We start from the raw sequence: 27,245 nt of genomic DNA on the forward strand, positions 1-27,245 counted from the left end.
TAAGTTGAAGGCCTACATGCCCAGATTCAAGTATCCTAGTGGTAATACTTTTGCCTCTCAACAACAAGATCTCCAGTTCAAAGCCACCCAAGCTCCAATCTCCATGTACATATGGAGACACTGCAACATTCAGAACTAATGCACACGGCTTTAGTGTGTGTGTGTACCTGGTAGGTGTCCCACAGTCTGATCGTGCAGCGTAGTGGCAGCTCCCTCATCAGGAGGTTGTTCATCCACCGAAACGCAAACTGCAGGTATTCCACCTCATAATGCTGCATATGGCGGTGCACAGACTCTATGGGGGGGGGCACAAATACAGTATATGTAAGAGACAAAATAAACCTAGACATCTGTGAGTTAAGTCAGAAAATGATACTCACGCACTCTGTCATGCTAGTCAAGGACATGCATTATATGTTATTGGTAGCAAAGATTTTGTGATGAAATACCCAAATTCACAAACTGCTCAATATATACTTGTCTGCATAACAGACAAATATAATTACATTTTTTTAAAGTGCAAATATCTCCCCCTCCAGTTGTTTGGCATTAATCATTACACAAGTCTGTAGACAGACACGGTCCTTCAGAAATTCTGTGTTGAAATATCCTCAGACATTCCAAACAAGAGCTGAGCTCACAAATCAAACACAAACACCAAATTATTTACCTCCGTGTTATCAATTCATAAACCAAAACTTTTGTGAACCAAGGTTAGTTTTTCAACTTTTTTTTTTTTTTTTTTAACCATCTGCTTGTAAGCAGGATTCAAAACATTTGTAGCTGAACTCCATGAAACTTGGTGAAATGATCATATGGAAAATGACGGCATCAAGAGGAAGTCAACTGCACTTTGATGTTCATCAAGATACAGTTTTGGATTCAGGATTTTTTTTTATAATGGTTCACTTAATTTCTCAGAAATTATGTTGATCTCAATAAATTCTGTCATATATTCAATAATGAACAATAAGCAAGGAGAAATTCAACTTTTAAAAAAATGTTTAACCGTACGATCACAGTAGCTACAAATGATGGTGACAAGCAGTTGGGTTTTTTTGCTTGATGGGCGTTCCTGCAACATGCCATAAGACGCAAATCACTTCAGAGGTGTTACCTAGTTTGTTTGTCACTAACTCGTACAGAACATATGAGAAACACAATAGATTTATACACAAACTAGAAGCACTCAGAGAGTGCAAACCTCCGCCAAGGCCATGGGGTCACTGACGCCATAACATCTACACGCCGTGGAATCATTGAACCTAAAAAAGTCTAACAATGATGTTTGCTCAGTAGTAAAAAAAAGTTTCATCTGCTGTGACTGGATAGCATGTATCCTTAGTGCTTGGCATCACAGTTTATTGCAACTTGCACCTTTCCCAGAAGCTACTGTCATCTGAGCACTGATACTGATATTGCATGTGCTTATAGACAAAAACAAATAAGAGACAAAATTCAATTTATTATTCAACTAAACTGCAAATATATGAATTTTTTAACATTTATGAAACACTTCTCTAAACAAGGCCATAGGGTCACTGACCCTAAAGACATTCCCTCCTTGGCACAGTGATCTATTTCTTTTTGTCTCTTTCTCTAAAATTGTATATAATAATCATTAGATTATTAATATATAAACAAAAATAAATTTAAGAAATATTACAATTTGAAAACAAATGCACCCGAACGTGATGACAGCTGCAACTGCTTAATGCTAACTTTTAACATTGAAAATGCCATAGACATTTTAACGCGTTAGCATCGGGATCCGGATTGTGATCCGGATCACCACTAAAATTTAATCACCTGTTCCTCTTGTCATTTCCAACCACTCCACAAAATTTCATCAAAATCCGTTCAAAACATTTTGAGTTATCTTGCTGACAAACAGACAAACAAACAAACGCGACCGAAAACATAACCTCCTTGGCGGACGTAATAAATATGTCTGAGCTTTTTCTGAACAAACAGCTGACGTTATGCTGCCTAGTCACACCGATCGGCAGGTGCATGCCGCGTCGCTCAGTATTTGCATAAAATACAAGGGGCGATTGAGAAAAAGTAGGGTGTGGTTCTCCATCTTCAGCAGTCTGAGAAACCAACATTTCTCGAGAATGTGTGAAGTTTTGTCTCACTTGTTGCTGAGAAATGTTGGTTTCTCAGAAAGCAAAAGATGGCGAACCACACCCTACTTTTTCTGGCTCGGGCTCAAAACTTCTCAATCGCTCCTCCTATTTTGGCCCCGCCTAGTTGGCAGCAGAGTGACCCTTGTCTCTTGCCTCTAAAAAACGTCAAACGCCCACTCTGATTAAAAAATGGCAAGTCGCTGCCTTTCTGCTTTTTTCTCGCTGTCCAAGGTGCGTCTCCATCCAGAAGTGGGAGTGGGTGTCTTCTTCTGCAGTGGTCATGAAACAGACGGGATCTGTGGACCCAACCCCCCCACCCCAGCCAGCCTCCCATCCTGGATACCAGCATGGACTCCCAAAATTTCCAATATATTTATATTGTCAAGTGTGTTGATAGCATGGCCCAAACAGAGAGTCACCCCTTTGAATCTGGTCTGCTTGAGGTTTCTTCCTTAAATCATCAAAGGGAGTTTTTCCCTTACCACTGTCGCCTGTGCCCGTGCTCCAGGGGTTGCTACAGTTACGCCTTACTTGTGTGAAGCGCCTTGAGGCAGCTGTGCTGTGATTTGACAGTATAGAAATTAAATAAGTTGAAATTGAATTGAAGTCGTCGCTTTGCCTCCGTCACTTGACATCGCTTGTAGCTAATGTGACCGCGGCTTAATTTTACCATCCAGTGTGTATGAGTTCATACTAACACACAAACAGACCTTTAAATATTACATTGATAAGACATGGATGTCCATGATCCAGTAGGTGGCACTACAGCACGTGATCCATATTCAAAATACCGGCGTTATAAAGGTTTTCGAAAACTTTTGGTACAGGGTGTCGCGTTTGTCGTGAGGAATCTGCAGCACTGATGGTATGTTTTGTTATCCGCATTCAGTTATAGGCTGCTGTGGCTGTGACTGTGGAAACTCTGCATAACAACTCGTGTGTGTTGCATCACCAATTAAACAGCACCGTGGCGGAGCGGAGCGGAGAAGCATTTTCACACAGAAAACAGATTTACTTTCCCCATGTTGTTATCGCCGGGCTGCGTCTGTCTCCTTAAAGCCACAAACTGTGTTTTGCTTTTGTCCGTTTGTGTTCGGTGCGGTTATTTAAGACGGGAGTGTCGATGCTGAAATCATCTGAAATGAAGCAGTGAATAAATGGCTCCAAATGTGGGTGGCATAGACACACACGCACGCACACACAGCGGGCTGGGCGAGGACCAAAATGTCAAACTGAAGTGCTGCCTTTGTTGTCTTCTGTTTTGATAAATGTTTGTTTTATGCTCCTTTACATAACAAAAGACTACAAATACCACCCAGTATTCAACAACATCCTCTTTCATCGCCATCAAACCAAAGACACTGACTTTTTCTACAAAGACGCACACACACACACACACACACACACACGCGTCTCATAATAGAGATGTAATTATAGAGCTGTCAGCGACTCCATGACAAAAGACAGTTAACAGAGAACTGCAGCATCTTATTCTCTCACACACACTGTGTTCTTCACAAATTGTGACTGACAACCGCAGATACGTGTGCGCACACGCGGTCCAGATTGTTAATCGTTAAACGTGAATCCTATCGAGGCTCGCGTATATTCCTATAATTAAAATAAAAATAAACGAACAGGCGCACAGTGTTGAATGACACCTGCCTCCTGACGTTCACACGTGCGTGCATGTTTAACAATTAGAAGTGCACGTTGTCGTGTGATCGGGTCGCAAAGTAAACAGGAAGCTATTATTTCACACTTCTCTCTGCGGTTTAATTATCACATGCTGCTGTAAAAGCATAAACAAGGCGAGCTCATTACCACCGAACGCGTCACGGTGTCGGATCTTAGCCAGCTGCCAAACAGACAGACAGAGAGAGAGAGAGAGAGAGTCAAACAACTTCAGACAATGGCAAATTACACAAATGAACTTGCTCTGGCTAATATTAGCATGTTTGCTGCACGCAAAGAGACAGAGGCGCACGGCAGCGGAGCGGTGTAAGAGACAGTCATTTGTCAAAATGACAAATAAAAATAAGAGAAACGGAAGAGAAGAAAAAGCTCGGTGGAACAAAGTGGTGGAATGGGTGATTTGTTTTTAATCTCTGGGCTAGCGCCCAGCGGCGGCAGCCGCTTGGCATGTCAGGTTGAGCAAACACTGAGGCCCGGGGATGACGCCTCCTAAAAGGAGCAAATTCACTGGCGAGTTTCGCCTTTGTTCCATCTGATGGATAAAGTTTAGGACAGAGGGCACGTGGAGGACCAGCCAGCATCCGACTGGGGAAGTGTGGGTGGACAACAAAGGGTCGGAGGTCGTACAGTGACGAGTGAGCAGCTCCCAGGATTCTGCTGATGGGGCCAGTTCCCACCAACTTCATGCTGTCCTCGGTACAAAACGTAATTACATTTAGACGCCTTTTTCTGTCCTTTCTCTCCGAGCGGCATTGGTTTTCCACTCAGTGTGTCTCACTCTTACACTGAAAGTTTCAACAGAAGAAATAGTTTCTACCTACATCTGGTCGTTGACCATAATAAGACATCTGCACAAAAATTAACTATTTTCCAAAAAAAAAAAAAAAACCCCAAAAAAACTATAGCAGATGTCACTAAAAGGGGTTAAAGGAAGCTAGCCAAACAATTTCAAAAAAATATATACCTGCTCCTTTACTTGTGATGCTATCATTTCAATATGGACCAACATCTCTGAGGAACATTTCTAACACCTTGTTGAATCTATGCCACGAAGAATTAAGGCAGTTCTGATGGCAAAAGGAAGTTCAACACGGTACGAGCAAGGTGTACCTAATAAAGTGGCCGGTGAGTGCAAATCCACCACATCATGGAACCCTGTTGTCTACTGGATGGTAACCAAGCAGGCAGATGAGGGGTACATCCCCATATCTCAACAGTGTGTCTGCTGCAACCAGGTGAACCATGTGGGTCCCCTTGACCTTCTTCAACTGCTGGGGTCTTCAACACTCAAGAGAAGCTTAGTGAGAGTTTGTGGAGTCATGCAGTTTCTGGACAGACGCTTTTAGTGAGGCCAATATGTTTGTCGAGTTGTTATGGTCCTCGTGATCCAGGTGACCGCTCAGTGCCACTTGGATTAGTGTGTACCACTCGAATGACTTTGTGTCAAACCAATGACTATGTAGGGAGACTCATTTGCATTCTGGGGGAATGTCAGCTATGATAATTTAGCCACGTAGCACAGTGCTCTAGAATAAAGTCCAGAAGAATGAAAAAGTCCAGAACGGAAAAGTCAGAGCCAAGACCAGTGTTTATTCTGGTTGCGGCAGATAGATGGTTGCTTCCAAGAGGTTGGAATGGACCGGCTGTCTACCTTAGTGGTGCTCCCAGACCTGACCTGAGCATTTGCTGATGCACATTCAGATGACAGGTTATTAGCTTCTGGCTATTGGTGACCCTGTCAGATGAAACAGCTGAGCATAAATAAGCTGTGGAATAAACAGGCTGACATAGACCAACCTGATTTACAGCACTAGTGACAGCAACTTCAGGATGACTGGCATACATGTGCCCTCTCCTGACAAGGTAGAGATCCACACAATTTCAAAACACCCCTGTCTGTTCGCGTACAGCGCACAAGATACAGGAAAACAGAGTCGGTCTGACTTTTCTGAAATTTGTTGAGTTTCCCTACCAATGTAGAAATAGTACAGAAAGGCAAGACTTTTGTTTTTGTATGGCAGCACCCTGACACTGGGGTGAATGTGAGGCATTACTGTAAAGCGCTTTGAGCGTCTGATGCAGATGGAAAAGTGCTATATAAATGCAGTCCATTTACCATTTTACCTTTTTTTTTTACATTGTGTCCCAATTTGCATTTCAAATTAAAAAATCCAGTGAATTAAAAGTCAACATTCTAATACCCCTCATGTGGCATGTTTGCATGTATTATCCTTCCATTTGATGGTCTCTTCTGACCTTGTGTGCATTTATAACATCAGAACCAACAGTGATACAAAATTAAAGTCATCTGGACATGGCGAAGACAACTTGCTGAAGTTCATAGTGAGCATCAGAATGGTTGGTGCCAGATGGGTTGGTCTGAGTATTTCAGAAACTGCTGATCTACTGGGATTTTCACGCACAACCATTTCTGGGGTTTATAGAGAATGATGCAAAAAAGAGAAGATATCCAGTGTGTGGACGATGTCAAAGGTCAGAGCAGACTGGTTGAATGGGCGATTAAGAGATGGACCAACATCTACAAGGTTCCAACACCTTGTTGAATCTATGCCACAACGAATTAAGGCAGTTCTGAAGGCAAAAGAGGGTCCAACCTGGTACTAGCAGGGAACAACTAATTTGATCTCATCTTTCATCAGAAACTGTGCAAAGATGTTTGCATTTTTCCTTTCAATATGCAATATATTCCAGTCTTACAATAAAATTTCCAGCATTTTCACACAACCCAGGCACAAAAAAAAAAACACCCTAGTGCCAGGATAGTCTTTCTTTTGTGTAACTAATTCAACTTTTGCCAATTTGCGTGATGATAAGCGTGTGTGACTGCATTGTCCAACAAACTAATCCAAACACACACAATAAGAGGAGAAATAGAGATGAGAGGAACGTTACAAGAGCGCTGGCTGGCAAAGTGGCGTGTCATTTTAGGAGACACTCATCCTCTCATCAAGCGACGCTAAACGCACTTAGCATCAGAGATCTGGAAATAAAAGCCACTCGCCAAAACCACCTGTTTACAAACTAAAAATCAAGATAACCATCTTCACTTTGATTTCTTTTTCTTTAAAAAAAAAAAAAAAAAAAATTGCACTGAAGATTCAAAGACAAAATAAACAACTTTTTATTAATTACATCGAATGTTTTGTTTATAAAAAATTAATTTTTCACCTTTTAAAAATCTTTAAGTATCATCTTTTTTTCTTTTTCTTTTCAAAGTGCCATTTTTGAGAGTGTTAAATGGCATATTTGGGGACAAGGCTGGTGGATATAATCCCTTTCAGCAGTAACTCAAAGCAGAAGTAGGTGACATTGCAGGTGTTCCAAGTCATAAACTAGTGGCATAACGGTTATTAATCCTCCTCTTTAAAACCTGCTATTTTATTAATTTTATTATTTTACATTCAAGCTCCCTAAAACTATAGGAGATAACTAAAAATAAATGTAGTTTTAAAATAAAAAATCCCAAAATGTACTCCTTCATAAGTATTTAGAAATATTAGAATAATTTCATTCTTCCCCAGGTAGGCCAGGTAGCATAGTCTCTTCCATTCTTCACGGTCCTGGAAAACCCCCTCCTCCTTTAGTCTGTATAGTCTGCGTTTTGTCTGTATCTCCTGTGTGCTGTCTCTCCATCATTTCCTAGGTCTTCCCAAGATGGCACTTTTCTTTTGGTATGTACTTGAAGGTCATTTTGGGGATTCTGTTGACCTCCACTCTCTCTATGTGTCCCAACCATTTGAGGGATGATCTTTTAATTTCTTCCTCTATTGATGTTGTGCCTAACATTTTAACCTCAAATGTATGTTTCCGATTCTGTCAGCTCTCGTTTTGGGCAATATTTCAATTATTAAAAAAGAAAGAAAGAAAGAAAAAACGAGGCACATTTGATGTGCCTAAAAGTTGGTGCCTCCCAATTTGTCGCAGCATATTTAGCCACAAAACGTGAACATTGCTAAAATAAGTAAGCGTGCAAACAAACAGCAGGTCATTTTAAAACTTTCTACAAAACATTAATACGCATCTCTTGATGTTTCACAGAATGTCATCTATGCATTTTCGGCGTCCAACGGCATCGATGATTAAAAGAATACTGCAGACAGAAAATTTACCTCACTTCTCAATACTCCAATGAGCCAATTTCCCAGAGGAATCATTTCATCTATTCCCCCCCCCCCCCCCCCCCCCCCCCAGTGATTTTTGTCTAACAGATCTCAAATTAATAAGCCTCAAAATTAAGTATAATTTGCTCACGGAATGTAATGGATTAGCAGCATCTCAAAAGAAGCATTTAAGACGCATCAACGTGCAAGCACACTGAGAAAAACAATTAAGAACCAATATAAATTCTCATAAAAATCTGATTCTTCCATTTGGGATTTGCATCAGCAATGATAATGCAATACTGGTATGCCGATTCAGTCAACAAAACATCTGTCGGAGGGAGAGATGGGACTTCGCCACTTATGATGCACAACGCACTGGATAACCTTGTATTTGATAAGCGCTGATAGGTAATTTTGGAAGAGATGATAGGCCATTGTTCCCATAACAGATGCTATGTCGACAGCAGAGCGAAAAACAATCCTGTAACTCAAGATAAAAGCTATCTGTGATCTCATTAGAGGTGGTGATATCAAGCAAACACGGCAGAAAATGGCTCTGACCCAACAATGATGACAGGGGCGGTTATGGAATAAGATACAGTTCAAATGTTGGGTCATTCTTTTTTTTTTTTCATGTGCGTACCTCCGATAAGTGGTGAAGCTTGGATGAGGTGCACGGCCTTGCTTTTCTTCTATTTACTTCTTATCAATTTCATTGAGTGGGCCAGCTATGGCTCAATTGGTCCAGGTTGTCTATTCAATGCAGGGATGGTGCAGTGATCTTGAGCTCCTCCTGTCTGTGTGCCAAAGTGAGGACGACTTCAGACTCAAACTAGTCCCTCATACGCAGGTCAGCAAAATACACCAAAGCCCCCCCCCAGTACCAATGTGTAGGTACTGTGACAAATAATTGTAAATCACAGGAATTAGCAAATTTCTTTAGAAGTTCCTGCATTCAAACATACGTCCATTTCACAGAGGCTCTTGATGTTTGACTATTCTTGGGTTGCCGTCTTAGCAGTGCTTACTCCGTCTCAGTCCCGGGCAATTCATGAATGGGTAAAGAGGTGTAGCATGGGCAAGATCGTGCATAACCTGGTCAAGACGAGTAAAACTCAAAGACAACTCCATGTCAGTGTTACCGAACAAGCTAAAGCTAACAGACTAAGCTCGGATCTTCACTTTTGCTTTTAAAATACTCAATATAGGCTAGCTCCAAAATGCATTTTGTCAGGACATGTAAGCCTACGTTATTTAGAATTTCTCAATCTCTTCTCATCTTGGCCAACTGACATCACAGCAGCAAAGATCTCACCTGTATGGAACTGGTAAATAGACTGCATTTATACAGTGCTTTTCCATCTATATCAGAAGCTCAAAGGGCTTTACAGTGATGCCTCACATTCACCCATTCACAAATGTGGTGATGTTAGCGTGCTGCCATGCAAGGTGCTCACTTCACACCGGGACAACTTGGGGATTAAGGACTTTGCCCAAGAACCCTTAGTGATTTTCCAGCCAGACTGGGGTTTGAACAGAGGATCCTCTGGTCTCGAGCCCAGTGCTTAACAATTAGATCATCACCTCCCACTTACTTCAAAATAAGTGAGGACAAGACAAAGGCAGTGTGCCACATATGAAATGTTAAACCGGTGCACCAGGGCAGCACCTCGAGAAAGAAAAGTAGTAGTAGTCAACATTTGTTTGAGTTTGTACAAAAGGGAGCTTGCGCATATTTTTCCTGTGTTCATGTGGGTTCCTGTTATGTGTTTTGGCTTCCTCCCACTTCCAAAGACATGCAGGTTTGGTGAACTGGACACTCTGAAATGGACTATAGGTGTGAGTGTGACTTTGAAGGAGTTAGTCTGTATGGGTTGGCACTGTGACAGTCTGGCAGCCTGCCTGTCCAGGGGTACCCCGTCTTTAGCCCAATGAGAATGTTTAATTACATTAAACGTCAAACATAAAATAACATTGCACATTTACCTCACCTATGATTATCTGTTCAGTGGAGACAAGAACCTGTATGCTTGAGCTTTGTGCCTTGTACAGTAACATTATTTAGCTCATTTCCTTCTGCTTGCTAATAGTGTTTCCATTATAAATAATGTGTTCATTTTGCTTTTTGTAACATGGAAATGTTGCACCATGTTTCAAAAATAAATGCAACTTATAGACTGTGCAACTTTTTTTTTCCTTTTCATGATGCATTTTTGGACTGATGTGACTTATAGTCTACAAAATATAAGAACTTGGTCCGAATGCCTCTTTATCATTTGAGCACTGATGCTGTTGATAATTACCTGCGGTTTGAATATTTTTTTTGTTTCACCAACTATATTGTATCACTTTTCATGCCGGACACAACAACCAGCAGAATCTCTCCTGCAGTCATGTTCTGCAAACACACAACTCTGCAGTTTACATACACTTTACCCGACATCCACAAGCACACACACATCGATACACAGCCTCTCTTTTCCCCTTTATATGCAGCAAGTGTGTCTTCTCCTCCCCTCGAGCTGACAGCGTGCATGATGGGGTAGTCAGACAGCACCAAGGTTACCACAGAACATGACTACTGTACAAGACTTGCGTTGATAAGGATTTGTTCTATGCAATGCATTGTGGGATGCTGCAAATGCTCCATGTATTCCAAGCAAGCAAAAAAAAAAATAAATAAAAAGTTTAGATGGATAAAAGAAAAAACTGCTCAAACCGCATGACATTTTACACATTCATCACTCTGACAAAATGGAAAGATGATATAGCGGGAAAAGCGTATTTGCCAATTAACACCAAGTTGGGAGTCTGTGTGAAATGTCACCCGGGCTGCGCACGTTCATGTGCTGTGTGTCAAGTGCCCGTGTATGCAAGAAAACCAAGCGTGCACGAATTAACTTTCAGCCCTCAGTGGGTTACTGCTGCGTGCTAATAATCACCGGCGTGTATGCGGTCACCAGGCGGCGGAGCGGAATGTAAATGAGAGCCATGCGATTGCGTTGTCATGTAATTACAAAGCTGCCAAACAGCCCGAATTTGCCGAGGCTTAAAAATGCATTAATTCGTAATGTGTAATCAAACAGCTGGACAAGTTGTTAAAGAATTCAGCCTTTCAGACAAACTTCATATATTTATATATTTATATTAAATCTGAGTTATCTAATTTTAAAAAAATGCTCATTAAGGATTTTTTTTTTTACAACTGGCGATTTTTATTTATTTTTAACATTCCAGGAACTTCAGGAGACATTTAACTGCTGTGGAAGCATCACACTGTCCACATTCATAAACTTCAGAGCTAAAAACAGCCGCTCTCAGCCATGTGAGTAACGGAAATAAAATGGCACCCAGAGGAACACAGTTTGCACCGCAAGAATAAAAAACATATGGATTTGGCAGAGGGGGAAAAAAAAAGATACACCGTTTTAAAGGTAAACAAAAAAAAAAGGATACAAGGAGGAAAAGTGGATGCAACAGGGGAAACAAGAACAGTAAAAGGAATTCAAAGAGAAATGGCAGAGCTGTGAGCACAATGCACTCTATGGATGGATGGATGGAGGCGAGGCAGATGACTCACCATCAATCCTGCTGACCAGCTCCTCCAGGGCTTTGACTTTCCTCTGGATGCCTGGCTGGGCAAATGTGTAGTTATCCTGAGGAAAAGAAAGAAAAATCAGAACGTCAGTAAGACTAAAGGCTTCATTCCAAAACTGTGTGTATTGAGGGGAGGGGAAGTTGTCTCTGTCATTAAACCAAGGGGGGGTACTGGCATCAGCTTGCATATGACCACTGTTCATATTCTGTACTGTGCGGAAAGAGTCTTAGTTTTTGAAAAAGCCAATATATATACCTCAATAAAACTCAGTGCATGTGCAAGTCAGTTGGTAGGGAGGTAGGTAAGTGGGTGGGTGGGCAGACAGGTCAGTGTTTGGCAGTTGGGTAGGTAGCTGAGTAGACTGGCTGTTGGGTGGGTAGTTGGGTAGGTTTGGAGGTAAGTAGGTGGTTGGGTAGCAAGGTGTATAGGTAGATGGGTGGGTAGTTTGGCAGGTGTGTCAGTGAGTAGGTGGTAGGGTAGGTTTATAGTTAGATGGGTGGGTAGTTTGGTAGGTTTGTAGGCAAGTAGGTGATTGGGTAGACAGGCTTATAGGTAGATGTGTGGGTAGTTTGGTAGGTTTGTAGGTGGTTGGGTAGCTACGTTTATAGGTAGATGGGTGGGTAGTTTGGTAGGTTTGTAGGTAGGTAAGTAGGTTGTTGGGTAGACAGGCTTATAGGTAGATGTGTGGGTAGTTTGGTAGGTTTGTAGGTGGTTGGGTTGCTATGTTTATAGGTGGATGGGTGGGTAGTTTGGTAGGTTTGTAGGTAAGTAGGTGATTAAGTAGACAGGCTTATAGGTAGATGTGTGGGTAGTTTGGTGGATGTGTAGTTGGGTATGTTAGGAGACAGAAAACTCTGTATATGGATGGTTGCCTAGCTAGATGAACAAATGAGTCCATCCCCCCCAGATTGTTAACACAATAACTCAAAAACAATAATACTATGATCTTGTATGTCTTCAAATAAAAAAGGCAATGGATGTTGTATTCCTTTAGCTTCTCATGGCTGTTCAGTTACCACGACGGATCATTACAGATGTGCACTGGGATGTGCACCTGGTGTACAACTTGTGCCCACAGATGGGCACAAGTTGTACACCAGGTGCCCTTCCTGACACAACTACCATTCTTCGTTGAGAAACACAGACTGCCGCTGGTTTTCCCAAATGGTCTCTAAGGCAAGTACTAGTCGGGACCAGCTTGACTTCACTGCTGAGATCTGATGGGATCAGATGGACACAGGTTGGCTGCACTACAAGGGCATACGGCAAACCAAGTAAAATGCGGTGAACATCAACGCACCAGATCAGAAAACAATGTTGTTTTTCCATTGTAATAGCCCTTAATGGTCGGACAACTACAGAACGCGTTGCAAGAATTAATCATATCACACATATGATAGAAATTAGGAGTTGTGGTTGAAATTACACTTATCTCAAAATGAATTTATGAGCTTCTTTCATTTTTAAAGCTGAGGGCTGGTGGCGGTCAAGGCTAGCACTACTTGTATAGATTAGTACTGTAGAAAACATTGTTAATCACAGTATGTGCCAAGAATTGAAATAAAAGCAAGAGCTCAGAAAATAAAGCACATATTTTATTGTGAGAATACTTGGTAAATGCTTGCAACCCTCTGAAATTGATCCTTGGAGTGAAAACTATTTGTTTGGCAGCCACTTGGTTAACAGCCTATCACAGCACATGCTGAACCGGGTTTAAAATTTCACGTTTCCACTTTGATCATTTATTTTCAAAAAGGCATGGTAGCCTGTACAGATATGAAGTGCTTGCCAAGCCCATTTCATACTGTGCACAAAGCCGTCTCCTGAAACCGTAAACAGAGAAAGTAGGACGAGTAACCAACGCTGGCATCACAAACGTGTACTTGTGGCCTTGCAGACAAAGAAAAGAGCTGAATATGAATGTGGCAGGGAAAAAAAATAACAGGTAAGCTGTGAAGGAGTGCAAACCCCATAGTGAGAGCAAAGTGTAGCGGGAACAAAAGAGCGCTAAAGACTGATAGCTCAGGTCTTTATCTACCTCATATCTACACTGAAGTACCCACTGTAGCTAAGTGTGACTTGGACTAATAACAGCTACTCAAAAAAGCGTGGAAAGTACGGCATAAGAGAACTACCTAAGCTATACAAAATATCAAACATCATGTGGTTTAACTAAGTTTAAGCTTCATAAATGTGAAGAATTTAGTGGTTTTCTCAGTTTCATATCACTGTAACTCTACAGTCCCTTTAGCTACAAATGAGGGTGACGAGCAATTCGCTTGTGGTTACTTGGCGTTAATCTGCACAATGTTTAATGACAGCGGATAAAGGATGGAAAAACCCAACTCTGTCACTATGAGTTTTTACTTTATGCTTCACTGTTTAGCAAAACTAAAATTCACTTTATTTCAGTCCGTCTTTCACAGTGACATTCCTGTATCGCTAGTTAGCCTGCAAACATGTCCATAAGACGTACTGTAAATTGCTCCAGAGGCGTTTTAGATTTAGAAGTGCTTATTGCTTGCTAGCCTTTATAAAATGCAGGGGGGGGGGGGGGGGGGGCAAATGTTGGATTTATACAGAAATAAACTGTGTTGGAGCATTTTCTGGCATCTCAGTTCATTCTGATTGAGTGAGCAGCCAGCTGATGTCACGCCACCTTTTTGTTACGATTGGTAGTCATAGCAATGATAAGAATAAGCCCCTTTGGTGTCTCATTAGTTTACTCTGGGTTGCCACAACAGATCCAAATTATTATTCTTTTTTTTTTGGCTTGGGACTTCGACGAGAGCGGTCGCATCCCCTCCTCTCTCCTCTCCTCTGTTTTTCTCTCTCTACTTCAACCTTCAAAAGTCCCAACTTCACCAGACTGTGAATTCTTCAAGCAATATTTGGAATAACCATGGAATTGATCAGCTGGTCTCAAAACGCTATTGACACCATTTTTTTTTCAACAAGGAAATCAGGGCTGGGGGACCCTACGTGCCCAGATGGAACCTATCTTGAGGGCTATGTTCTCAACGCCTGGGAGAAGCGGCGCGTTATGTGCTTGGCACCACTCTCCATGGAAGACATTGAAGATTTATTCTTATTTGCTTTTATGGTAGGAGGGTTGGGGCTGATTGGGTTATGCGCTGCCCTGACCTACCAGAAAATTGTCAAGACAGCTGCTACCAGAACCACAACCCCACATCAGTCTGTCATGATTAATGAAGTGGGCAAGGTGGTAAAATCTCACACATTAACTTTTGAACTCAAATACAAGTTGGACAACATCTCGGAGCAAATATCTGCCTTGCAAAGGAAAATGTTAGAGACCAGGGAATATTCATAAATTGGATTTCGACAGTCAGAGGAGCTACAAATTGAATTTAGGTATCTCTCTGCCTGACCCAAAACATGGCAGCCTTATCAGCTACCAAAGGTCAAAATGCCTCGCTTGCTTTCCTCCAGAAGGATTTCAATGGCCTTGGTGAAGCATTTGGCTTCCCTCTTATCTGCCCTCCCTTACAGCCTGCTGCTGTCAAGGCAACTCCAGACTTTATGGATACAGAGACAGCACACATGACTCAGAATAAAAGCTATGTGATTCACATCGTGACCCAGACGTTGCCTGGATCCGGATTCCACAACACAATGCAATAATTGCATACCGATCCAGAATGGTCAACTGATCAAGATGTTGCAATCTGATATTTAATTCACAAGCTGAAACAAAATAGTGTCAGCCTGATCTTGGTTTTACATAGGTGATGTCGTATCTGTGAAGTAGGTTTGATGTAATCCTTAAAGTTTATAGTTTTAGTGAAATCCTGATCCAGAATCCGGATCCAGATCACCTCCAAAATTTAATGGAGTCTTCCGGGGCCTAACAGCAATGTGTGGTGAAAATATGGTGAAAATCTGTTAAGCAGTTTTGACATAATCCTCAAAAACTGACAAAGTGAAGCATACAAACTGAAATCCTGATCCAGAATCCGGATCACTTCCAAAATTCAGTGGAGTCTTCCATGGCCTAATATCTATATGTAGTACAAATTTGGTGAGAATCCGTGAATAAACTGATCCACAATCTGGATCACCTCCAAAATTAAATGGAGTCTTCACTGCTCTAATGTCTATCTGTGGTGCAAATTTTGTCAAAATCCGTACAGTAGTTTTGACGTAATCGTGCTAACAGACAGACAAATAAATAAATAAATAAACGCCAATGATTTATTAAGTCCTTGGACGTAAATTCTCCAAAAATGTCCATTTTTTACTGTAAGGCCTCACATCTTGATGAAGAGAAACCCTGAAGCTAAACATGAGTAAAACAAGTAAACAGTGCTAGATGGTTGAAATTGCAGAATACAATATATGCAAGAACATTGTATAAGCACTTTGCGTGTACGGGTAGACTGAGCGCGCACACACACACACACACACACACACACACACACACACACACACACACACACACACACACACACACACACACACACACACACACACACATATACACTGAGCATTAGGTTTCCTTGAGGGGTCATTTCAGCGTGGCTAGAGAACAGCTGATGTGGCAAACTACACAACAGATGGAGAGATAGCGAGAGGAAAGAGAAAAGGGAGCAGAGAGAGGGGAAAAGGAGGAAGGGTGGGAGTCATTCAGCAATAAACAGCTCCAGGTGTCCTTCAGGCACAGCAGAACCAAGGTGGTTGTCCTCCTGAGTCCATCAACGGCTGGAAGGGTAGAAACCACATTCTCCATTACTGCATCCTTCCAGCAGTCCCTTAATCTAACTTTAGTTCTTTCTGCCATTCCATCATATTTACCCACTGTTCTCTCTTACTAGTTTGATTTTCATTCTGTTTCTCCATTACTTTTTCTTGTTCCATCACTACCATGCTACCGTTACTTGCGGTATTCCAACATCCCAGTTTTAACTATATCCAGCACATTATCAGACATCTTCACTAGATTTTGTTTTTGTCTTAGTTTTACATTTCTAGATGGTCTTTTACATTCTGTCTTGTCCTCCTCTCTGCCTGCCCACTGTTAATGTGGTTAGGTGCTAAGCAAGTGTGAGGGCCAAGTAATTACATTTGCATTATTGAAGCTGCTCACTTTAATCAACTGTCCCCTCTCTCTCTAGTTCCCTCGCTTCTTTCTACACCTTGCCATTTTACAAAAAAATTCTGCATTCATTTTCAGTCTTCAGTCAGTTTTTCCTCATAATTCCTTTTATTCTTAAAGGTATTATCCTTCTCGTGTATTATTTTATGCTCAATGTTTATTTTAATCTTAGCCCAAATTCCTTAATTCTATCTCGCATTTCTACACACTTAAGTTTGTCAGATACCCAATACTTCAACTGTGTGTAGGCCTGGCAGCCTGTATTGGTACAGCGCATCACCCCGACAATTCTATTCACTTCCTTTATATAGCGCCAAATACAGAACACAAGTTACCCAAAGACGCTTCCTTAAGGTAACCCCTTACCCATCCCCTCGAGCAAGCATCCACCACACTACGGAGCTACACTGGGTCCTGGACAGGCGTAGAAAGATGGTCCAAGTCTTTAGGATCCTGGAACTTCCCATCTAACTGTAAGGTGTAACCAGTGACCTAAGGTGAGGGCTAGATGTTTTTGGTCCAAGAAGTTTTCATAGGATCCTTGGATACTACTGGATTGAATAAGTCAAACAGGAATGCGGGGAGATTCAAACAAGGCATGCCGTGTTCAGCAAGAGGGAGTGAACAGCTATGATGTTTTGTTCACTTGCCACGATCCTCAGTGTTGAGGAGCTCAGTGAAGATAAAAGGAGAATATACACTCACCAGCCACTTTAGTCAGGCCACCTTGCTAGTACTGGTGTCGCAGACCAAACGGTCCGCCTTTTGCATCTGCGCATGCGTCATTTCGGACCACAGCGGCACGTCTGAGATGGATTCTCTTCACCCAAAGCAATCAGATGGATTAATGGGATTATGAACTATTAGATAATAAACGTAAAACCTCTTAAATCATTCTAAAATCAATTTTAAACAGAAAAAAGGCGAAATTCCGCGACGCTCTGAAATGTCCGACGCGCAGTGAACGCATCAGCTAGCAGCTCGTTTAGCCACAGCGCTCTGATCGCTTCCGCCTCCTTTTATGAGGAAATAATGCTGAATTTATGTGGAAAAGACTGTTGTATTAGAGCTTCAGAAACGAGGTGTTAATCCGTGAACCGCGTCATCAGGGAGACCGATTTTTAGGGGGACCGTTCGGTCCGTAACATCGGGTTGGATCCCTTCTACTAACTGTCTTAATTTTTCATGGCATGGATTCAACAAGGCGTTGGAAACATCCCTCAGAGGTGTTGATTCATACTGACATGACAGCATCACACAGTGGCTTAGTGGTTAGCACCGACGCCTCACAGCAAGAAGGTCGTGGGATTGCTTCCAACTTCCCTGCCTGTGAATTTGTAAAAAATTCAAAAAAACTTTTTCAAGTTGTCATTATGGGGTGTTGTATGTACAATTATGAGGGGGAAAAAAAATGAATGTCACTGCTAAGATAAATGAATATCGCAATGCAGAAGTCACGCCAAGAACTTCAGGTGATCTCAGGTGGTTGCTGTCTTTCCATCACTTCATCTACAGTATTTATCTTACTTGCCAACACTGTTTGGCATATTTGCCTGTTTTTGTGGTCATGTTTTGCCTCACCTCAGGGCATTCGTTTTTTCCTCTCACTATTTTATTTCCCAATCTTTGTGATTCTTACTCACACATTTCGATTTTCCACACCTCTACCTGTGTTATCCTGTTTCTCCTCGTTTTCCTCATCTCTTCTACTCAGAGATCTCTCCTTTCACTCGTAGTACTTGCTCCTTTACTCCTCATCCCTTTCTTGTCCCATTTTGTATTATATATATATATCTTTGTACACCTCACCTTTTCTTCACTCGCGCTGCCAAACTCAATATGTTGGATTTTTTTTGATCAGCTGAGGCAACCAGAGGAAATAAACGCTCATTCCATTATTCATCCAATCTCTTTTCTCACAGTCTGTCCTTCAGCCGCATTTGACCAAAGTGTGCGAACTCTCCATGTTCAACTGTGAGAATAAATGGACAAATGGTGCGACACGGGTAACATCTCCGTCTCTCAGTCGGGTGTCCAAAGCCCCGGTCTCCCCTTTGTCAGCTGGGTGTTTCTCTCCCCTCCTCTTTCTCAGTCACCTGAATCAATAGCTCCTCTTCACCTCACAGTCCATTCTATTAGAAACACAATGGCTCCATGCTGGACACAAGATTGCCTCCTATTGTGGCCTCGGATGTCTATCAGTAAGTTGGACAGAACCAACAACAACGCTAAGAATGTGTGTGTTTGTGTCAGAGAAGACGTAAGACAAAGCTGGAAAAGAGAGAGATGACAGGTCCAGATAAAGGGAGCGTATTAACAGACCCAGCACTGCAGAAAAAAACTAAAAACCTGATGGCCAAAGTGAAGTGTCGTTCTCTTGTGCATGTGCCAGACAGAAGTCAAAACGAATTTCATGAAGGAGATGACGGGTCGGCCCAGCGTGCAGACAATTACAGCTGTTCAGAGCTACAAGGAGACTGTCCGGTTTCTTTCTGCTGTCCATACATCTGCACGTTAACAACATCAGGGCAGTGAAAGGCAACGATGTGGCGATAGGTTCAAACCCAGCTTTTTAATAATTAGCACTCCTTGGGAGTAGAGGGAGGGTGGATTCTGCATGGCACATGTACACTGCGGCAAACAGTCTGACAACAGTCATTATAATGTGCATTAGCAAACAGTGAAATTTACTCAAGAATCGCTCCAACTGGTAGAGATCGGGATAATTACTAGCTACGGTGTGTTGTTCATGTACAAACTATGGTGTATGCACTGCACACATGAATCTCCATGACTGCTAAATATGAGGGCTAGGCTGATGTGATACTACCACCTGGGTGCCGATTTGATATGCAATTCTACAAATATTGCAGTAAATAAACAGTGTTTTGCAATTTTTGTGTTTTTTGTAACAATGTGGAAACACCAAGGGATAAAAACTGAGTATTGTACTCGTAGAGACTGTATATCCTAACTCACATTCACAAAACAATGCACATCACATTTTCTTTCTTTCCCCCGTGGGCATCATACTGCACATTTGGTAATTAAATAAATAAAACTTTTTGAAGTGAAGTCCTGCCTGCCACTGTATCTTTCATAACGTCTCCTTCAAAGTGGCAAAAATAGTTTGGAATATAACAATGTGTGCCCCAATGAATCAGACAGCTTTCTTTGTGCTTGGCGTGAAAAACGGAAGCTGAGTTGCACAGCGCCTGGGCTGCTTTGAGCCAAGCGGCACAGTACCCTCCCCACTGAGACACCCGGCTGAAGATGGCTTGAACTCTCTGCCTCCGCAAGTCTCAGTTTTTTGTACAGCCACTCAGTTTCTGAGAACACCTATTGCACACAGATTTACCATAGAGTACGTACTGTTTGCATCTGGGCAGGGGTGGAGGCCATGTGGTTCATAGTGGAGCAGATACTCTAACAATCATTTATTTCTGGAAACAGCACCAAAATTGGCACACATCCTCATTAGACATCGCTCTTTTAAAAAAAAAAAAAAAAAAAAAAAAAAAAGGAAACTTTGCACCACATCTCATGGTTAGTTATGTTTTGGGGTAACATACACTCAACAAAAATATAAACTTAACACTTTTGGTTTTGCTCCCATTTTGTATGAGATGAACTCAAAGATCTAAAACTTTTTCCACATACACAATATCATCATTTCCCTCAAATATTGTTCCAAGCAGGGAACACTATTTGATCTCATCTTCTCAGAAACTGTGCAAAGATTTTGCATTTTTCCTTTCAATATGCAATATATTCCAGTCTTACAATAAAATTTCCAGCATTTTCACACAACCCAGGCACAAAAAAAAAAACACCCTAGTGCCAGGATAGTCTTTCTTTTGTGTAACTAATTCAACTTTTGCCAATTTGCGTGATGATAAGCGTGTGTGACTGCATTGTCCAACAAACTAATCCAAACACACACAATAAGAGGAGAAATAGAGATGAGAGGAACGTTACAAGAGCGCTGGCTGGCAAAGTGGCGTGTCATTTTAGGAGACACTCATCCTCTCATCAAGCGACGCTAAACGCACTTAGCATCAGAGATCTGGAAATAAAAGCCACTCGCCAAAACCACCTGTTTACAAACTAAAAATCAAGATAACCATCTTCACTTTGATTTCTTTTTCTTTAAAAAAAAAAAAAAAAAAATTGCACTGAAGATTCAAAGACAAATAAACAACTTTTATTAATTACATCGAATGTTTTGTTTATAAAAAATTAATTTTTCACCTTTTAAAAATCTTTAAGTATCATCTTTTTTTTTTTTCTTTTCAAAGTGCCATTTTTGAGAGTGTTAAATGGCATATTTGGGGACAAGGCTGGTGGATTAATCCCTTTCAGCAGTAACTCAAAGCAGAAGTAGGTGACATTGCAGGTGTTCCAAGTCATAAACTAGTGGCATAACGGTTATTAATCCTCCTCTTTAAAACCTGCTATTTTATTAATTTTATTATTTTACATTCAAGCTCCCTAAAACTATAGGAGATAACTAAAAATAAATGTAGTTTTAAAATAAAAAATCCCAAAATGTACTCCTTCATAAGTATTTAGAAATATTAGAATAATTTCATTCTTCCCCAGGTAGGCCAGGTAGCATAGTCTCTTCCATTCTTCACGGTCCTGGAAAACCCCCTCCTCCTTTAGTCTGTATAGTCTGCGTTTTGTCTGTATCTCCTGTGTGCTGTCTCTCCATCATTTCCTAGGTCTTCCCAAGATGGCACTTTTCTTTTGGTATGTACTTGAAGGTCATTTTGGGGATTCTGTTGACCTCCACTCTCTCTATGTGTCCCAACCATTTGAGGGATGATCTTTTAATTTCTTCCTCTATTGATGTTGTGCCTAACATTTTAACCTCAAATGTATGTTTCCGATTCTGTCAGCTCTCGTTTTGGGCAATATTTCAATTATTAAAAAGAAAGAAAGAAAGAAAAAACGAGGCACATTTGATGTGCCTAAAAGTTGGTGCCTCCCAATTTGTCGCAGCATATTTAGCCACAAAACGTGAACATTGCTAAAATAAGTAAGCGTGCAAACAAACAGCAGGTCATTTTAAAACTTTCTACAAAACATTAATACGCATCTCTTGATGTTCACAGAATGTCATCTATGCATTTCGCGTCCAACGGCATCGATGATTAAAAGAATACTGCAGACAGAAAACTTTACCTCACTTCTCATACTCCAATGAGCCAATTTCCCAGAGGAATCATTTCATCTATTCCCCCCCCCCCCCCCCCCCCCCCCCAGTGATTTTTGGTCTAACAGATCTCAAATTAATAAGCCTCAAAATTAGTATATTTGCTCACGGAATGTAATGGATTAGCAGCATCTCAAAAGAAGCATTTAAGACGCATCAACGTGCAAGCACACTGAGAAAAACAATTAAGAACCAATATAAATTCTCATAAAAAATCTGATTCTCCATTTGGATTTGCATCAGCAATGATAATGCAATACTGGTATGCCGATTCAGTCAACAAAACATCTGTCGGAGGGAGAGATGGACTTCGCCACTTATGATGCACAACGCACTGGATAACCTTGTATTTGATAAGCGCTGATAGGTAATTTTGGAAGAGATGATAGGCCATTGTTCCCATAACAGATGCTATGTCGACAGCAGAGCGAAAACAATCCTGTAACTCAGATAAAAGCTATCTGTGATCTCATTAGAGGTGGTGATATCAAGCAAACACGGCAGAAGAAATGGCTCTGACCCAACAATGATGACAGGGGCGGTTATGGAATAAGATACAGTTCAAATGTTGGGGTCATTCTTTTTTTTTTTTCATGTGCGTACCTCCGATAAGTGGTGAAGCTTGGATGAGGTGCACGGCCTTGCTTTTCTTCTATTTACTTCTTATCAATTTCATTGAGTGGGCCAAGCTATGGCTCAATTGGTCCAGGTTGTCTATTCAATGCAGGGATGGTGCAGTGATCTTGAGCTCCTCCTGTCTGTGTGCCAAAGTGAGGACGACTTCAGACTCAAACTAGTCCCTCATACGCAGGTCAGCAAAATACACCAAAGCCCCCCCCCAGTACCAATGTGTAGGTACTGTGACAAATAATTGTAAATCACAGGAATTAGCAAATTTCTTTAGAAGTTCCTGCATTCAAACATACGTCCATTTCACAGAGGCTCTTGATGTTTGACTATTCTTGGGTTGCCGTCTTAGCAGTGCTTACTCCGTCTCAGTCCCGGGCAATTCATGAATGGGTAAAGAGGTGTAGCATGGGCAAGATCGTGCATAACCTGGTCAAGACGAGTAAAACTCAAAGACAACTCCATGTCAGTGTTACCGAACAAGCTAAAGCTAACAGACTAAGCTCGGATCTTCACTTTTGCTTTTAAAATACTCAATATAGGCTAGCTCCAAAATGCATTTTGTCAGGACATGTAAGCCTACGTTATTTAGAATTTCTCAATCTCTTCTCATCTTGGCCAACTGACATCACAGCAGCAAAGATCTCACCTGTATGGAACTGGTAAATAGACTGCATTATACAGTGCTTTTCCATCTATATCAGAAGCTCAAAGGGCTTTACAGTGATGCCTCACATTCACCCATTCACAAATGTGGTGATGTTAGCGTGCTGCCATGCAAGGTGCTCACTTCACACCGGGACAACTTGGGGATTAAGGACTTTGCCCAAGAACCCTTAGTGATTTTCCAGCCAGACTGGGGTTTTGAACAGAGGATCCTCTGGTCTCGAGCCCAGTGCTTAACAATTAGATCATCACCTCCCACTTACTTCAAAATAAGTGAGGACAAGACAAAGGCAGTGTGCCACATATGAAATGTTAAACCGGTGCACCAGGGCAGCACCTCGAGAAAGAAAAGTAGTAGTAGTCAACATTTGTTTGAGTTTGTACAAAAGGGAGCTTGCGCATATTTTCCTGTGTTCATGTGGGTTCCTGTTATGTGTTTTGGCTTCCTCCCACTTCCAAAGACATGCAGGTTTGGTGACCTGGACACTCTGAAATGGACTATAGGTGTGAGTGTGACTTTGAAGGAGTTAGTCTGTATGGGTTGGCACTGTGACAGTCTGGCAGCCTGCCTGTCCAGGGGTACCCCGTCTTTAGCCCAATGAGAATGTTTAATTACATTAAACGTCAAACATAAAATACATTGCACATTTACCTCACCTATGATTATCTGTTCAGTGGAGACAAGAACCTGTATGCTTGAGCTTTGTGCCTTGTACAAGTAACATTATTTAGCTCATTTCCTTCTGCTTGCTAATAGTGTTTACATTATAAATAATGTGTTCATTTTGCTTTTTGTAACATGGAAATGTTGCACCATGTTTCAAAAATAATGCAACTATAGAACTGTGCAACTTTTTTTTTCCTTTTCATGATGCATTTTTGGACTGATGTGACTTATAGTCTACAAAATATAAGAACTTGGTCCGAATGCCTCTTTATCATTTGAGCACTGATGCTGTTGATAATTACCTGCGGTTTTGAATATTTTTTTTTGTTTCACCAACTATATTGTATCACTTTTCATGCCGGACACAACAACCAGCAGAATCTCTCCTGCAGTCATGTTCTGCAAAACACAAACTCTGCAGTTTACATACACTTACCCGACATCCACAGAGCACACACCACATCGATACACAGCCTCTCTTTTCCCCTTTATATGCCAGCAAGTGGTGTCTTCTCCTCCCCTCGAGCTGACAGCGTGCATGATGGGGGTAGTCAGACAGCACCAAGGTTACCACAGAACATGACTACTGTACAAGACTTGCGTTGATAAGGATTGTTCTATGCAATGCATTGTGGGATGCTGCAAATGGCTCCATGTATTCCAAGCAAGCAAAAAAAAAAATAAATAAAAGTTTAGATGGATAAAAGAAAAACTGCGCAAACCGCATGACATTTTACACATCATCACTCTGACAAAATGGAAAGATGATATAGCGGGAAAAGCGTATTTGCCAATTAACACCAAGTTGGGTAGTCCTGTGTGAAATGTCACCCGGGCTGCGCACGTTCATGTGCTGTGTGTCAAGTGCCCGTGTATGCAAGAAAACCAAGCGTGCACGAATTAACTTTCAGCCCTCAGTGGGTTACTGCTGCGTGCTAATAATCACCGGCGTGTATGCGGTCACCAGGCGGCGGAGCGGAATGTACATGAGAGCCATGCGATTGCGTTGTCATGTAATTACAAAGCTGCCAAACAGCCCGAATTTGCCGAGGCTTAAAATGCATTAATTCGTAATGTGTAATCAAACAGCTGGACAAGTTGTTAAAGAATTCAGCCTTTCAGACAAACTTCATATATTTATATATTTATATTAAATCTGAGTTATCTAATTTTAAAAAATGCTCATTAAGGATTTTTTTTTTTTACAACTGGCGATTTTTATTTATTTTTAACATTCCAGGAACTTCAGGAGACATTTAACTGCTGTGGAAGCATCACACTGTCCACATTCATAAACTTCAGAGCTAAAAACAGCCGCTCTCAGCCATGTGAGTAACGGACATAAAATGGCACCCAGCAGGAACACGTTTGCACCGCAAGAATAAAAACAATATGGATTGGCAGAGGGGGAAAAAAAACGATACACCGTTTTAAAGGTAACAAAAAAAAAGGATACAAGGAGGAAAAGTGGATGCAACAGGGGAAACAAGAACAGTAAAAGGAATTCAAGAGAAATGGCAGAGCTGTGAGCACAATGCACTCTATGGATGGATGGATGGAGGCGAGGCAGATGACTCACCATCAATCCTGCTGACCAGCTCCTCCAGGGCTTTGACTTTCCTCTGGATGCCTGGCTGGGCAAATGTGTAGTTATCCTGAGGAAAAGAAAGAAAAATCAGAACGTCAGTAAGACTAAAGGCTTCATTCCAAAACTGTGTGTATTGAGGGGAGGGGAAGTTGTCTCTGTCATTAACCAAGGGGGGGTACTGGCATCAGCTTGCATAGACCACTGTTCATATTCTGTACTGTGCGGAAAGAGTCTTAGTTTTTGAAAAAGCCAATATATATACCTCAATAAAACTCAGTGCATGTGCAAGTCAGTTGGTAGGGAGGTAGGTAAGTGGGGTGGGTGGGCAGACAGGTCAGTGTTTGGCAGTTGGGTAGGTAGCTGAGTAGACTGGCTGTTGGGTGGGTAGTGGGTAGGTTTGGAGGTAGTAGGTGGTTGGGTAGCAAGGTGTATATGGTAGATGGGTGGGTAGTTTGGCAGGTGTGTCAGTGAGTAGGTGGTAGGGTAGGTTTATAGTTAGATGGGTGGGTAGTTTGGGTAGGTTTGTAGGCAAGTAGGTGATTGGGTAGACAGGCTTATAGGTAGATGTGTGGATAGTTTGGTAGGTTTGTAGGTGGTTGGGTAGCTACGTTTATAGGTAGATGGGTGTGTAGTTTGGTAGGTTTGTAGGTAGGTAAGTAGGTTGTTGGGTAGACAGGCTTATAGGTAGATGTGGGGTAGTTTGGTAGGTTTGTAGGTTGTTGGGTTGCTATGTTTATAGGTGGATGGGTGGGTAGTTTGGGTAGGTTTGTAGGTAAGTAGGTGATTAAGTAGACAGGCTTATAGGTAGATGTGTGGGTAGTTTGGTGGATGTGTAGTTGGGTATGTTAGGAGACAGAAAACTCTGTATATGGATGGTTGCCTAGCTAGATGAACAAATGAGTCCATCCCCCCCAGATTGTTAACACAATAACTCAAAAACAATAATACTATGATCTTGTATGTCTTCAAATAAAAAAGGCAATGGATGTTGTATTCCTTTAGCTTCTCATGGCTGTTCAGTTACCACGACGGATCATTACAGATGTGCACTGGGATGTGCACCTGGTGTACAACTTGTGCCCACAGATGGGCACAAGTTGTACACCAGGTGCCCTTCCTGACACAACTACCATTCTTCGTTGAGAAACACAGACTGCCGCTGGTTTTTCCCAAATGGTCTCTAAGGCAAGTACTAGTCGGGACCAGCTTGACTTCACTGCTGAGATCTGATGGGATCAGATGGACACAGGTTGGCTGCACTACAAGGGCATACTGCAAACCAAGTAAATGCGGTGAACATCAACGCACCAGATCAGAAAACAATGTTGTTTTTCCATTGTAATAGCCCTTAATGGTCGGACAACTACAGAACGCGTTGCAAGAATTAATCATATCACACATATGATAGAAATTAGGAGTTGTGGTTGAAATTACACTTATCTCAAAATGAATTTATGAGCTTCTTTCATTTTTAAAGCTGAGGGCTGGTGGCGGTCAAGGCTAGCACTACTTGTATAGATTAGTACTGTAGAAAACATTGTTAATCACAGTATGTGCCAAGAATTGAAATAAAAGCAAGAGCTCAGAAAATAAAGCACATATTTTATTGTGAGAATACTTGGTAAATGCTTGCAACCCTCTGAAATTGATCCTTGGAGTGAAAACTATTTGTTTGGCAGCCACTTGGTTAACAGCCTATCACAGCACATGCTGAACCGGGTTTAAAATTTCACGTTTCCACTTTGATCATTTATTTTCAAAAAGGCATGGTAGCCTGTACAGATATGAAGTGCTTGCCAAGCCCATTTCATACTGTG

At 41.5% G+C, this 27,245-nt stretch overlaps 1 protein-coding gene across 2 annotated transcripts in view; it reads right to left on the minus strand.

Moving 5' to 3' along the window:
- tbc1d22a (TBC1 domain family, member 22a) overlaps positions 1-27,245 on the minus strand; it is a 234,183-nt gene that overhangs the window by 39,968 nt on the left and 166,970 nt on the right. For both annotated transcript variants that reach the window (XM_034162984.1, XM_034162985.1), the window contains exons 11-12: positions 25,420-25,495; positions 168-295 (exon numbers count right to left, since the gene is read on the minus strand). In XM_034162984.1, coding sequence (XP_034018875.1) covers positions 168-295; positions 25,420-25,495 — 204 coding nt within the window. The remainder of the gene's footprint in view (positions 1-167; positions 296-25,419; positions 25,496-27,245) is intronic.

This window comes from Thalassophryne amazonica, chromosome 22, assembly GCF_902500255.1.
Source record: "Thalassophryne amazonica chromosome 22, fThaAma1.1, whole genome shotgun sequence".
In the NCBI taxonomy this organism is placed as follows: Eukaryota; Metazoa; Chordata; class Actinopteri; order Batrachoidiformes; family Batrachoididae; genus Thalassophryne; species Thalassophryne amazonica.